This window comes from Misgurnus anguillicaudatus, chromosome 9 (assembly GCF_027580225.2).
Source record: "Misgurnus anguillicaudatus chromosome 9, ASM2758022v2, whole genome shotgun sequence".
Classification (NCBI taxonomy): Eukaryota; Metazoa; Chordata; class Actinopteri; order Cypriniformes; family Cobitidae; genus Misgurnus; species Misgurnus anguillicaudatus.
In genome coordinates this window covers 22,906,311-22,921,225 of record NC_073345.2, presented here as the reverse complement: position 1 = coordinate 22,921,225, position 14,915 = coordinate 22,906,311, and the positions used below count along the sequence as shown (strand labels likewise).

General features: G+C 36.7%; 1 protein-coding gene across 1 annotated transcript; it reads left to right on the top strand.

Moving 5' to 3' along the window:
* Positions 1–2,988: 2,988 nt before the first annotated feature.
* Positions 2,989–9,354, top strand: crkl (v-crk avian sarcoma virus CT10 oncogene homolog-like). Its single transcript, XM_055180436.2, has 3 exons — positions 2,989–4,178; positions 4,550–5,018; positions 7,671–9,354. Exons 1-3 carry the CDS (start codon positions 3,868–3,870, stop codon positions 7,803–7,805), a joined length of 915 nt encoding a protein of 304 aa, XP_055036411.1. The 5' UTR covers positions 2,989–3,867; the 3' UTR covers positions 7,806–9,354.
* Positions 9,355–14,915: the final 5,561 nt, after the last annotated feature.

Genomic DNA, 14,915 nt, shown 5'->3' with positions numbered 1-14,915 from the left:
TACTGAAAAATCCAGCTAAGACCAGCATAAGCTTGTGAGCTGGTTTTAGCTGGTCTCCCAGCTTGGTTTTAGTTGGTTTTGCTGGTGTAGCAAGCTGGTCTAGCTGGACTTAGCTGATCAGGCTGGAAGACCAGCTGACTCACCTTAAACCAGTATGCTGGTCTTAGCTGGATTTTTCAGTAGGGACACGATTCTTCTTGGCAATTACATCACTCTTTACCTAATATTAAAAAAGCCAAAATGCTATATAAATATAAAATACAAGCTGTTACGTTATTCCCATAGTTGTAGTGTGACTGATGTGGAAATGTATTACAATCGCTGTTACTAGCAGCTTTTAAGCGTTGTATGTTTCAGGCATACAAACAGCAACTAAAATATTACATATAAAGGGTTTCTGGATGCAACTTTTATTAAAAGGTTTGTTCTTTGGCAAAGTCACAATCTAATTCACTTCATTTACGATAAAAATAAAGAAAACACTGTGCACACGTCACCATGGCAAGCAGCAGGTGTCCAACTTGACGGCTAAACTCATCCCTCGACTGCAAAAAGCAAACTTCAAAGGATTGGCGAAGCGAGACATAAACTCAAACACACCTAATGATATCGGCGGCACAAAGGCAGCTGGGAAACGCATTTGGACAGCCTTCATACTGTAGGCAGCGTAAAGTCTGAAATAAAAACAGAGAGCACCTTCAGGGCTCAACGCAAAAAAAAAAATGATACTGGCCTGGTCTGGTTCAGGTTTTCACTTGCCCTGCCAAAATTTTCACTGGCCCCAATAAAAAATTTCAGTGTCTGTCACATATTTAAAATAATAATTAAAAGTCAAATATAATTGTATACATATACAACAGACATGTTTGAACAAAGGCTCCCAACTTTTCAGTCCTTTATGTTGAGCCCTGACCTTTAAGATCACTAATTTGAAAACCACAATAATGATTTCTCGCTAGAAATGCTATTAAAAACTGTAAACAGTGAAAATAAAACTTTATTTACACAAAATTTGTGCTTTAGCTGATTTCTTGGCTGGCATTTTAGAACTAATAGAGTATAAAACCCTGAACCAAAGCATAATTTTAGCAATGTAAACAGTGAGCAAGCCAAAGATGATTAATTTGCCAGAAACCAAACCCATGGTTATTGGTTTTATTGGGAATTTTATTGGTTCTAATGGAGTATGGCCCAAAACACATTACAGTTCATTGGTTTTTGTTGGTCTCTAATGGTATGTATTGGTTCTATGTATTGGTTCTAATGGAATATGTATTGGTTCTAATGGAATATGGCCCAAAACACACTACAGTGTAGTGGTTTTAATGGTAAAAGCTAATGGTTCCTATTGGTATTTTAATGGAAACCATTAGAACTAGTCACGCAGACACCATACGTTATCAACGCGTTTACGTGCCCTCACCTCATGTCTGTAAACAGAGGGAGAATGGCAAACTTTTCTGCTGAATTGACAACCTGCACAGGAGCCACAAAACGAAAGACATGTTTTATAACAACAACAACAGCAAATACTGCCTGGATCTGCAAAGAGCAAAAACCCAAATTAAAATAGAAAACTTTACTGCTTACCACGTGATGTAAACAGCTGCAGGAGGCAAAGGGTCTAAAAGGGTCGTTGCACTGTTTATTTTGGTAAGGTAGGTATGCGATATGTTTGTATTGAGATGGATTCAGAAATTCTACTTTGATGAAACATTATGAAATTTGTGTTCGTTTATGGATTAGCGCAACAATATAGTTACTGCGTCTACACAACCGAAAGAGTGCTTTCACTAATTCTGATGTAAACCAGTCGTTAATGTTGGTAATGTTATTCACTTTGTACTGCAAAGTTTTGTCACTGGTGAATGAGACATAAGATGTGACCGTCTGATCTTTGCTTGTTTGTGTGTTTTGAAAGAAGCGTGACTTTGGATGGCGATTTGAATGGAGGGTGGGATCATGGGACCCAGTGTGGGTTGAATATATAGGTAGAATAAAGTAAACTGATTCAGTTAGTTTGGGGTGATCTGTCTTAAACAAATAACGGATGCTATACATTATTAAAACAATATTATTATATATAAAATCTGCATTATTTAATGGTAATGAATTTAATTTTAGTAGATTACATAATAATAAAAAATAATGCAACACTCTTTGAAATTACGTCACTCTTTAGTTCATGTTAAAAAGCCAAAAGGGCTATACAAATATAAAATACAAGATGTAACGTAATACTCGCAGTTGTAGTGTGACTGATGTGGAAAGCATAAGCATTACGTCCTTATCATAGCAGCTTTCAAAAGCTGTATGTTTAGGCCAATGAATTGCAAGTCAGGTATATTTTTGCAGACATTTGAGATCCTTTCATCTGTGAGTTTTAAATTCCATTAACCCATGAGCGAGGAAACCCTGCTGAAAAATCCAGCTAAGACCAGCATAAGCTGGTTTTAGCCGGTCTCCCAGCTTGGTTTTAGCTGGTATTGCTGGTGTAGCAAGCTGGTCTAGTTGTGTTTTGGTCACATTTTAAGCTGGTCTAGCTGGACTTTGCTGGTCAGGCTTAAAGACCAGCTCACCCACCTTCACCAGCTTTGCCAGGCTGGGAGGACCAGCTCAGACCAGCTACTGCCACCTTAAACCAGCTATCAGCTTATGCTGGTCTTAGCTGGATTTTTCAGTAGGGAATGCATAAATTGGTGTAGTGTTGATAATCTATACTAGTAATAGGTGGCAGTAAAGTGCAGTATTTGGGGTTCAATCTCTGCTAAAACTCTCTGAACGCAGCCAATGCTTTTAGTTGTGGACATAGTTAGTAGTGTGGGGGAACTTACTTGACATACAAAACACACGTGTGATGTGAAACGAGCAAACAGTTAAATTACCATTAAACGTTCACAATAATACTCACCCTGGCCCCCAAAATAATCTCCTGCATAAAGTTTTTACGCTTCAGAACATTTAAAATGCCGCGCCTTTGCGCGCCACTCGGTTTATTCTTCCTTTTTAGTAAAAGACGCTCAAGGCGTTCGTGACGGGTGATCAGGCAGACCGGGAGCGCGCGCAGATCCGCCCTCCAGACGCCATTTCTCGGACGGTGTGGGGAGCCGAAGTAGCTTTCACACCAACACAGAGAAAGAAAATACAAGGATAAACAGAACTCTTTTCGGTCACCCTATCGAGCCGTGAAGTCGTGCGTAATAAAGGAGACCTGCGTATGAAGCGGAAAACTTTCGTGTTGTGAGATTTTTCACTATTCACTTCAGTTCGTTTTGTGTGAAGACGTGTTGCGGGCCGCCATTTTTGTTACAGCATTCGAAGTCTGTTGGGAGTCTAAATAAGAGGCAAAACTCCTCCGTGCTTTGTGTAACAGAGGGACGAGGACGCATCTACCATATGTCGCCTAAAATCGTCATGCAGAGCGATTTATTATCTTAATATGGCGATATTTTTAGCATCTTGAGCGGACGGTTACTAGAGACGGCTAGCTGGCTAACGCGCTATATTGTTTCATAAGCTGCAGCTAGCACGGAAGAGTGAAAAGAAAGGGGAACTTTAACTTAAAATTCGCGTTTTATGTGATTGTAGCTGATTTTTTAGTTGTTTAACCGCTTCTAAACCTGCCTTGGTTCTTGTGTCGGCGGAAAATTTTAGCGATGCATCAAAGTTGGTTGACGCCAGTCGCAGCCTGTCTGGTGAGACGTCAGGTTGCAGTTCAGTAAAACGATTTGCCGTGGATTTGACAAGTTCAAAAACCTTTGCCAGCTTGAAGAATAATATATATATTCGACGATTTAATTTATCACTTGTTATTTACTTTAAAGCATTATTTCTTATTAGTGCGGGTATATTTATTGCAGAACAAACATGTCGTCTGCACGGTTCGACTCCTCGGACCGAGCCAGCTGGTATTTCGGCCAGGTCTCGAGACAGGAGGCGCAGAATAGATTACAGGGACAGAGACACGGGATGTTTTTGGTTCGAGATTCGTCCACCTGTCCTGGTGATTTTGTGCTGTCGGTGTCCGAAAACTCAAAAGTGTCTCACTATATAATTAACTCTTTGCCAAGCAAGAGATTCAAGATAGGCGATCAAGAGTTTGATAATCTACCTGCCCTTTTGGAGTTTTATAAAATACATTATCTGGATACGACCACCTTGATAGAGCCTGCACCAAGGTAAGTGATCTAAATAGTTTGACACTACATTAATCCACATACTTGTCCTCTTCAAATTGTGAGGTTATGTCCATTTCCGTTTCCTATTGCTGGTTTTGGATCACATGTATACTTGCATGCCTAAGATACTGTCTTGACTGGTCAGGTAAACTATAATGTAATTCATCTTGATGAACTTCCTGTATTTGCATTACACAGAAATTCAGCCATTTCCATGAAAGATCAGGAAGTTAACTGGTCTTGTGAAAGTGCATGTTAAGTGGTGGATTCAGTAGTATTAAGAAAATCATTGGGCTAGTAAAATGCATGTAAGCATTTCCATTAATGTTCAATATTTTTTATTATATATTTGTTTGAACTTTATACAACAGGTACTCCAGTACTCTGAACAGTGGTCCTATTCAAACGGCCGGAGGAATCGGAGATGAGAACCTGGAGTATGTGCGGACTCTTTATGACTTCACTGGTAGTGATGCCGAAGACCTTCCCTTCAAGAAGGGTGAAATCCTGATTATTCTAGACAAACCCGAAGAGCAATGGTGGAGTGCCAAGAACAAAGAAGGCAGATCCGGGATGATTCCTGTTCCCTATGTAGAAAAGCTGGTAAGGGGTTCGCCTCACCCTGGTCATTCGGTCCATGGTTCACGCAATTCGAATAGCTATGGTATCCCTGAGCCAGCACACGCCTATGCCCAGCCTCAGACTCCATCGCCTCTTCCGCCTGTCACACCCGGCGCTGTCATCAACCCGCTGCCTTCCATGCAGAATGGACCAGTAATGGCAAAGGCTATCCAGAAAAGGGTACCCTGTGCATATGACAAGACTGCTCTTGCACTGGAGGTAGGTCCTTTATTTTGATCTTTGATTTTGAGATGTATACTTTACCAATTAATAATGGCAAAAGACATGATGAAATGTCTCTTTACCAACTTAAAAACTAAGTTGTTCTTGTTGCTGGTTGGCTGCTCAAGCAGAACAGTTATCTTGAATGTCTGAATTCTTAATATTTGGTTGACGTGGTATTTAAAGAGGTGCATATTTTGTTCCTTTTATTGTATTCATTTGCTAGTGCACAAGGCAAATGTGTAGCTCTTTTGCTGGCTAGGTTAATTTGCACTGGCTGCTCTCGATGCCTAATAAATCATTATTTGAGTTCATAAGATTTTAGTCATGAAGTGCACTGCATTTCTGTTCTTTACATATGGTCAGATGGTGCTGATAGTGCATATATATAATGACAAATATTTTCTACTGATGACGCACGTCAGCTCATGTCCATACTGCTTACTTCTACATTCCTAAGGGACTTTACTTAAAGCAAACCTATGAACTCTATTCAGTTGCAAAAATGCATGGGAATGAGTAATAAAGAAAAAATGCTCAATTTTGAACTTGGTGAGTGTATGCATGTCAGAATAGATGTTATACATGGCTGTCAAATAAAAGTTTATTACTTCCTGCATGTTTTTAAGGTGACTGTGAAGTAAGTTCCTTCAGGGGCACCACCTCTCTTGAAACAGTTGCAAAATCCTCATTAAAAAATTAATGTTTTATGCATTGAAGTGACACTGGATAATGACAAATACTTAATAATCACAGACACTTTCGCTTCTCCTTTTATGGTTCTTTTAAGATAACTTTGAATTATACATTAAAAAACACACATTTGTTCTTCAAAACAGTGCCCTTCCTAATATGAATTGGTTTGTTCAGGGTCTAGAATGGAATTTCATGCGTAAAGTCATCCCATCTGGCAAGTTCCAACACTCCTTCATCTGTGTCTACATGCAAGGCCTTGTTCATTTGTAAAAACAATTACCTAACCTATGTCTTAGTCACCCCGTAAATGTGCCCATTGATTCAGCTAGAAGCAACAGTCGGAGAAACTCAAATATTGGATCAAATGCCAAGTTGGTTTCTTATCTAGCCTTGTTTCTTTTATTTTGCATTGTTTGCTGTTTGTGTATGCCTTAAACTGAAAGTATTTAAAAGTTTTGTAATACTTGATTTTCCTGAATGTGTTTTCCTATCCAAATAGTTTTACTTTCACTACACATTTGGACCTAAAAAGGAGAACATTATACATATATATCCCTTTTAATGCACATTTTTGATTTTCCCTCATTTTCATATGTTAGGGATCAATTAACTCTTTCCCTGCCAGCATTTTTCATGATTTTCACAAAGTTTAATGCCTCCCAGAAAATGCTCTTCTTTAAATATATAAACATACTATACAGGGTTTCCCGCAGAAAATTTGTTAGTTAAGGTGGTAGGGATGGGCGAGTGGGCAGGGCAGAGGCGTGACAATCAAAGGGGCGGGGCGTATGCGTCATGATGAAAATTTAAATATTGTTATTTAAAACACTCAAATAAAACTTAATTTTGAAGAAACTATGACAGAAAATGAACACATACTAGATTATTAATGAATTAAATGTTTTTAACAGATACCTCTAATGGGAATAGCTGCGTGATGAAGTAAAGGGTTAATAAACACTAAAAACTAAAGCAGATGTTGTAGAACGTCAGGCGAACGTTGGTAAAAAATGGTAAAAACTGATTATTTCCCACTATTAATTGCATTATCTTAAAGGAGTGTAACTACTGTAGGATGTAAATAATGCACATAACTAAAGTGAGCAAGAGCGCTCAATAATTATATCTAATCAACCGTCACGTGAAACCTAGCTGGCAGGTTGCTCAAACAACAAAATCGCCAGCTAACTTACTTTAAATTTTCAAGAACTATAGACTAATACAATAACAGGCTTAAATAACCCCAAAACATAAGTCCACTTACAGTTCTCACCGACACGCGTTTTATCAACTGGCTATCCTCCAGACATGACGAACCACGTCTTTCTTATTTCGGCCGTGTGGCGCACGTCCCCGCTCGCGGTGTGAATTCTCCGAGATGCACTTGATTGCCTTTCGTGCAGCGAAATGTTTTTTTTTTTTTTTTTTTTTTGACGACCTAGTTGAGACTGTAGGGTTTCCAAGCTTAGGTGGGCCGCCTGAACTGAAATGTGCTGCGGGAAACCCTGCTATATATTAAATGAAATGACAGACCATCTGCTTTCAAACAAAAAAAAACAGTTTCATCTTAATTTTATTATTTCTCTTTTTATCACCTCTCAAATATGGGTAGGTTCTTTAAAAACAAAACATTTTTTTAGCAAAAAACTGAAATAATTAAATTTTTGTAAAGGACTTTTGATAAAGATCAGTTGCAGAATGATCCTCAAAACTTAGCTCAGCTGTTTGCCCTAGGGCGATACTTCCAGGTTTTATAAGTTGCGGAAGTGCGCCACCTGGATAATAGCGGTATTGCGGATTGATGGGATAACTCGTCAATGGCGGGGGAAGAGTTAAATGTCTTTTGCCATTTCTGTTGAAAGACTAAATGTGCACCCACAATGCTTTTTTAAATTCTGAAGAATTTTGGTATTTGTTTTACTCAACATTGTTTGTTTTCTTACCATCTCATAGGTGGGAGACATTGTGAAAGTGACTAGGATGAACATCAGCGGTCAGTGGGAAGGTGAAGTAAACGGACGGAGAGGTTTATTTCCCTTCACCCATGTGAAAATATTGGACCCCCAAAATCCAGATGAGAGCGAATGATCTGGGCCTTGCTCTGTCCACACCCTACCGACTTGCTGGCTGTCCCATCAAGTCACCATCGGTATTGCGCTTGCCTGCCTTGGGACTCGAGCAAACCATTTGTGCGGCTTCTGACTGTTTACAGCTCCGAAATCAGTGGGTTCTGAATCCCCTCACCCGGTTACAGGAGAATCAGTATTTTTGTGTCTGCCCTTATTGTTCTTTTATTTTAATGCCATCAGTACCTGTGCCGACGTGAGATGAGCCCCAAATAGTTTTCTGCCTTTAGCTTTGACTTTTGCAGGCTAAATATGTTTATGTTAAAGGGAAGTGGAATTCTTCAGAGGGTCTGGAACTGTAGATCGTACCTTCTGGTTTAATTGCCAACTGTTTGGTAACATACATTATTCACATTTTTTTGTCTTGTTGCAGTTGAGCATAATACAGTAATAGTGGTCTGAAACTTGGTAACAGGCCTGATCTGAATAAGGGTGGAGTATTTCAGTGACGGGTCCTTAGACTAGAAACAACTACATCACTTCTGATTGAACTTTAAAAACAGATTTGCAGGTCTTTTTCTCAACGAGTAGAATGTGGGATTAGTCTACTGTAGCCGTTTTATATGTGCTATAACTTGAAGTAAATTGCAGTAATAGTGTAGCTAGATGGTTGTGGCTAGACTATCACAGAATTTAACTTTTAAATGGTAAAGGGCTTGTCTGTGGAGCATCCAGATGTGATGCCTTTATGATGTGAGAGGGTTAGATGGAAAACAAACCCCTTTCTGTACCATTGGACAAGCTGGAAATATCCCCTGTGCTATCATGAGCTGATCTCTTGAGAACTGGATTTAGTGTCTGACTCTACCCCATCTTTGTGTCATTCTCATGGCAGTAAAGTCTGGGTGTCTCTATTTCTTGACAGTTACTGTACATCACAAAGTCTAGATACTTAGTTTCTGCATTATGTTCAGTAAAGAATTACACACACAAAAGACCAACTTTATTTTTTTCCATCCATTTCTTTATTTTTTTTATTTTTGCCAGCTGTTAAATCAAAGCATTTACTGTGTGTTTAAATAAAACGGTGTGAAATCTTTGAATGGAGGTGACATTTTCTAAAAAGGGATGTAAAAAACCTGCTGGTGGCCTATGTGCATGACCTCCTGGCCGAGAGGTTATTTCCTCTTAGGTTAAATGCTGCTTTATGACGTCTTTTTTGCCTGTTGATTTTCCTTTGAAATGAATTCCTCTGTTGTGTGGTTTCCTTCTCCAGCATCAAATAAGATTAAACATTCATGTTAAGCAATAGACCAACCCTTATATTTTAGATTTAATCAAATAATTTAAGATTTCAACTGTGTACTTTATTTTGTAAGGCTTTAACAGTATTACCGTGTTATTTTTCACATTGCGAAATATCCATGTGCTCTCATTGGTCCAAAATGAAACTTTGTGCCTTTTATTTTCTTACATCATTTACATGTGTTAATAATATTTCCCATGGTTAACACCCGTGCTGGTATTATCCATAATGTACAGAACGAGTAAATAAAATGTATGTCTACTTCTTTGTGCATGCATGTTTAACTTTATGGGAACTGTACACTTTGCTTTGAATCTCTTGTTTTGGAAACTTCCATTTCCGAAGGTGGGCTAAATCAAACCCCTGTTTCTACAGACGTTTTGTCCACCAAATTGGTGACATAACAGTCTGTTTAGAGAGACGGTGTTCTGTATCTGGAACAGGGGGTTGGTTACTCAATCTCACTTGAATTTTTATTAGCAGCAGTTGTGATTGTGGCAGTGCCCTAGAGAGAGAAGATAATTAAAGAGTTTTAATGAAGTGTTTAAAAAAAGAAACTGGTGCTATGATGACCTACAGAAAGTTATAAAGGTCAAGCTTTGCTTTTTTGTTCGGTAAATCAGGATCCCTTCTTTTAGTTGTTTGGCTTAAAGGCCTAGAAAAAGTGGATGTTGACATAGACATTTCACTGCTTAGAGCATCAAAGTTAAAGGTTTTCCATTGCACAGGTTTGGATAGTGATGTGCAAGTATTTGCAAGTTTGAAAGAGAAAATTCTGGATTCAAGGCTGTGCTTGTTTCCTCGTCCGCTGGCATAGATACGTCATGGCAGTTTGCCCTAACTATCAAGCGCTCTATAGCAACCACTGACAAGGGAATATTCAGCAGTCTGTAGACTTATGAATCCCTCAAAATAACATTTCAATATAAACTATGTAATTTCAACAATCTTGGTTAGGTTTTACACGTGAAGCATTATTATTTGTTTCTTGTATTGCTTGTTGTAGGCTAACACTGCAATGCATATGCAAATTCCACATTTATCTTTGTTTTGTCCATGAAAACTTAATTGGATCCAATTATCAGCTAATTATTACATTTTACATATGCTTGGATGGGTGTGTTGGTTTTATGTTGATTTCAAACCAATGTAGACTAAAGTGCGACACCCTCAAAGCTTTTGTCCAACTGTTACGCTTTTCACACCTTGGCAGCTTGACAGAAACCACAGTGGTGAGGCTAAAAATAATACAAATTGTGCAATTGTTGCTGAGCTTTGATACTTTTAGTGAGCTGGAGAAATGTAATGTAATAAAAATTAGTACACAAGTACACTGTGGCCTGGGGAGGGGTGAAAAGAAACAATAATACATTTTCATATTTCCTTTTATAAACTATAGAAGAAAATTAGTATACATTCAAGATTTGGCAGTGTGCACGTTTAAATTCAAAGCAGGCAATGCTACAAACAAAACTTTCATGAATATCTCCTAACACTGCTGAGTTGACACCATTTAAAAGCATGAGTCAATTTAAAGATTATCATCATGTGTCCCTTAAAACGGCAGGTACCAAAATATAAAGAGTGTGGATTTTTTTTATTTGCACCAGATGCATTTTACTTAAGTATAAAAATGCTTATGTTGCTGCAGGACAATACATAACTAACTAACCATGCCAGCCAACTTACATTCACTTTGGTTTAGAAAAGCCTGACAATGACATTAGTCCTACTTTAATTTTCTGTTGCCTACACATCTCTTAACTTTTAGCAAGGGTACATTTGCACAATGAAATGTGGTATTCCACTCAATGGGATTGATGGAAATGGATTATTTTTGAGGACAGTCATTGGGCTACTGAAACTGAGGTCGATGCTGGACCATTTTAGCACATTAACAGCCTGTCCCAAGGCTAATTTTGCTGCTATAGATTGAACTTTACTGTAATGAAGGGCTGGCTTGCACTTAAAATGATGTCCTCAATATCAGCTTGGAGGCTACATGTATAAAAGGGCATATGGAAAGTCAAATGAACATCAACTAAGGACCGGCTATGTTCTCTAATCACGTTACATTAAACACAGTCATCAGATAACAAATATGAGACTAACTCATATATTTTTATTGCTTCTATTGGAGGGTCAGTATTAAAGAATGTTGTCTTTGCACTTGTGGCTCAGTGTCTGTATCAATCCTGAGCCTTTGGAGAATCTTCACCTATTTGGGAGTCCTGACAATAAAACATTTACAGGACATACGCTGGTGCCTTCTGCTGTGGAAATGAGGCCATGTTGAGTTATTGTGATTCTCATCAGCTCTCTGTGGGGGATATGGGTCAGATATAGAGTCAGAAGCAGAACTTGATTCAATCCCTAGAGCGCTTGCTTATCTCTTTATCTCTCTCTAATCTGTTTTTACTTATTAAGAAACCTTACTTTACTAATTTGAAGCACCGTTTCCATTACTTATAGCACAATGCATCAAGAACTAAAGAAAAACTGACTTTGTAAAACTAACTTATTTCATTAAGAGGTAAAGAGCATATTATTATTATTATTATTATAAAAAAATAATTGGCATGTTATGACTTCAATTTGTCGTATTTTGAAGCTTAGTCTCGTTTAATTCTCGCGAGATTTCATCGCCTAAGCGTTATCGCCACCTACCGGTAAATTAACAAATCTCCATCAAATTTTCAAAAAGGAAAGTTATCAACATACTAGCCGTTTCTCAATGTCAAGGATACTTCCTTGGCAGGACTAGTCCTTACAAGTCACTTCCTTCAGATGCTAGGCGAGGCTCCTTTTAAGCATTCGGAGAACACGTTAAATGGAACAGGCTAGCAAGTGCACGTCATTACGTCATTGCGTGATTGAAAGGTGTGCTTTCGGTGCTGCGCGCATAGGATTATGGGTGATTTCAGCGCGTGAAGAGCGCGAATGATACAAATTTGCATCCTTTCCTGTATATGGGATATTTCTCGAACGAAGGACTCAGTCCTTGGCTGAAATTTCAAGGATCCTCGACATTGGAACAGTCCTTCGACGGACGACGATGACGTAGCATCCTCGAAATTCTAGCTTCCGAGGATCCTTCCTTGACATTGAGAAACGGCTAGAGTGGAACACTTTCTACGCCTTCGACCTTCACTTAGGATTACAATTATATAAAAAAACATACAATATGATGTGCTAAATATAAGTTGTTTGGAATATTAGAATTCAACAACCACGAACATGGTTGGTGAAGAGATATATGGTTATTATGTGTTTACTAGAGCCACAAAAACGCTTTTGTATAATTGAGCAAACTCTGAAAATAAGCGTTACAATTTGTTAGGCTAAAGTTTTCCCATTTTCTCTTGCTGCTTTCTCAATTTTCTCTAATCAGGTAAGTTATATTTTTATTAACAGAATTGTTTGTCTAGAATTCATTAACTGTACTTGCTGAGTGCAAGCCAGCTATGAGGCATTTTTAACCATGCCAGACCACTTACACTCCCTATGGTTTAGATTAGAAAAGCCTGACAGACAAGTAAATTCTTTTCATATAAAAATACAATTTAAAGTTCCCTGAATGACTAATTAGTCATTTAAAATGTCTAACATTGGCATCAGGTTATATAATTAAATTTGGACAGTCTGCTGTAAAGCTGCCAGATCCCATTGTGAAAAGATTTAGCAACAGCGTGACACTTATAAAATGTTAGCAATGTCTCTAATTTATTTCTTTATTTTTTTTCTTTGTGGTCTAATTTTTTTTACTAATATTCGGCAACACGGGGTGACCAGAACAGTTATCAAATGGCACATCATTCAGCTCGGGCAGGTTATTGTTGACATAATACTACACATGGTAAGACACACGCAATAATCATTATGGTTATGTATGTAAGAAACACCTTCAACACTAAAAATCTGTAGAAAATAACACGGATACAAAGATCTAGAACACAATACTGCTAATTAAAATGATTAATATAATTCTATAATAGGCAGTGTTGCATGAAAATATATAAATGATCCACCCTAAATCAACAGTAAATTGTTAACAGATTGTGATCTAATAATAGGGGATACAATAACAATGTCAACCTCCAAAACATATAGACAGAGTGTGTATCCAAAGTGTAAAATGGCCAAAAGTTTAAGACAAAATACATAAGAGATGAAAATAAAGTATATAGGCCTACTTGAATGTACTAAAAAATACAGTTAAATAAGTATGTTGTCAAGCACTAAATATACTAATGAAAAGTATAGTTCTACTTAAGTAGTACTTCAATGCACCTGGAAAGTATACAATACAAGTAATACTTAATGGTTTCTCAAAATGATGTTTTAAGGTTCATCTTAAGAAGTAGTAAAGACTAATTTTTGGCATATTACAAAATTAGTGCACAGAATAGTACATTTACTAAGTTGATAAATGATGGTAAGCACACAGCTGCCATAACCATTGATCTCCAAAACAAATATGATGGAAGTTTCGTGATAAATGATGGAAAGCACACAGTTGATGTTATCCATTGAATTCCATTGTATTTGTTTTTTCTACTATGGAAGTCAATGGTTACGGTCAGCTGTGTGTTTACCATCATTCGGTATAAAATAATGACTGAATTTTCATTCTTGGCTTAACTATCCCTAATTATCCCAGCCTTATGTTGTTTTTAAAAACACATGACTTTGTTTTAACAATGCACAAAATGAGTTGTTATGGCAGAATGTTTGTGAGTGACAGGTAGAGTCACCATTCTTTTTAAAATGTAAATGTGGTAAAACATGCAATTTAAGCAAGTATAGTGACTGGAGCTGTCAATCTATAAAATTCAGCCTAGTTTCTATCTATTGTGGGTTTGTAAAGTCATACGGATTGACTGCATACATGTAAGGTAATGATTTTTGTTTAATTTTTCCTTTTTGGTTGAACTATCCCTTTAAGGAGAGAAAACCGTCTTAGACATATTTACATATATAATTAATCATTTTATAATGAATCAAAAAGAAGTAAAAGAAACCAACACTGATACAGAAGTCTGGATTGGTGTGTTATGTGTTGGGTATGTGTGCTATTGATGTTGTTGATGTAGTTGTTGGTATTATTATTATTATTATTATTATTATTATTATTATTATTAATACTAATACTGTCGTTGTTTTTTTACAAAATATTAATATCCTCACCATCATTTTATATAATATTATATTGATTGTTGTCAGTATTGTTACTATTATTACTATTAATAATAATCATTACTATTAATAATAATCATTGTTTATTATTTATTATTATTAAGTTATTATAATGGGATTAGAAAAAAAACTATCCTAAAACCATAACAATCCCTAGAATTATCATTGGTATTACCATTATTATTGTAAATACTATTATTGCATAATATACATGATATAATAATAATAATAATTATTATTATTAATTCTACCCAAGTATGTATTATTATCTGTTTAACTTATTATTATTTTGTCTTATTATTATTCTTTTGCTTATTATCATTGCTTCATAACAATATTATCATCCGTATTATTATCCGTTTAATTTATTATTCTTTTATTTTTTATATCATTGAGCAGAACAAATCATTGTCACAATTGTTGTTTTTGTTGTCTGTTTTGTTTTTGTTGTTTACTACTTAACTATCTGTTGTATGTTTTGCACTTATTAAAAAAAAGAACACGAAAATGAAAAAGAAAAATAGAACATAAAATTAAAACTAAACTTTACATTTTAATTTTGTCCCTATATTATTGCTTGGGAATGAATAAAAAGCCTTTAAAAAAAAAGAAAAGAAGAGAAAACCACTA

Excerpts from the sequence above, each read along its gene's own strand:
- crkl (XM_055180436.2), top strand. The coding sequence starts at position 3,868 with ATGTCGTCTGCACGGTTCGACTCCTCGGACCGAGCCAGCTGGTATTTC. Across the intron at positions 4,179-4,549 it reads TTGATAGAGCCTGCACCAAG|GTACTCCAGTACTCTGAACA; the intron begins GTAAGTGATCTA and ends TTTATACAACAG. Across the intron at positions 5,019-7,670 it reads AGACTGCTCTTGCACTGGAG|GTGGGAGACATTGTGAAAGT; the intron begins GTAGGTCCTTTA and ends ACCATCTCATAG.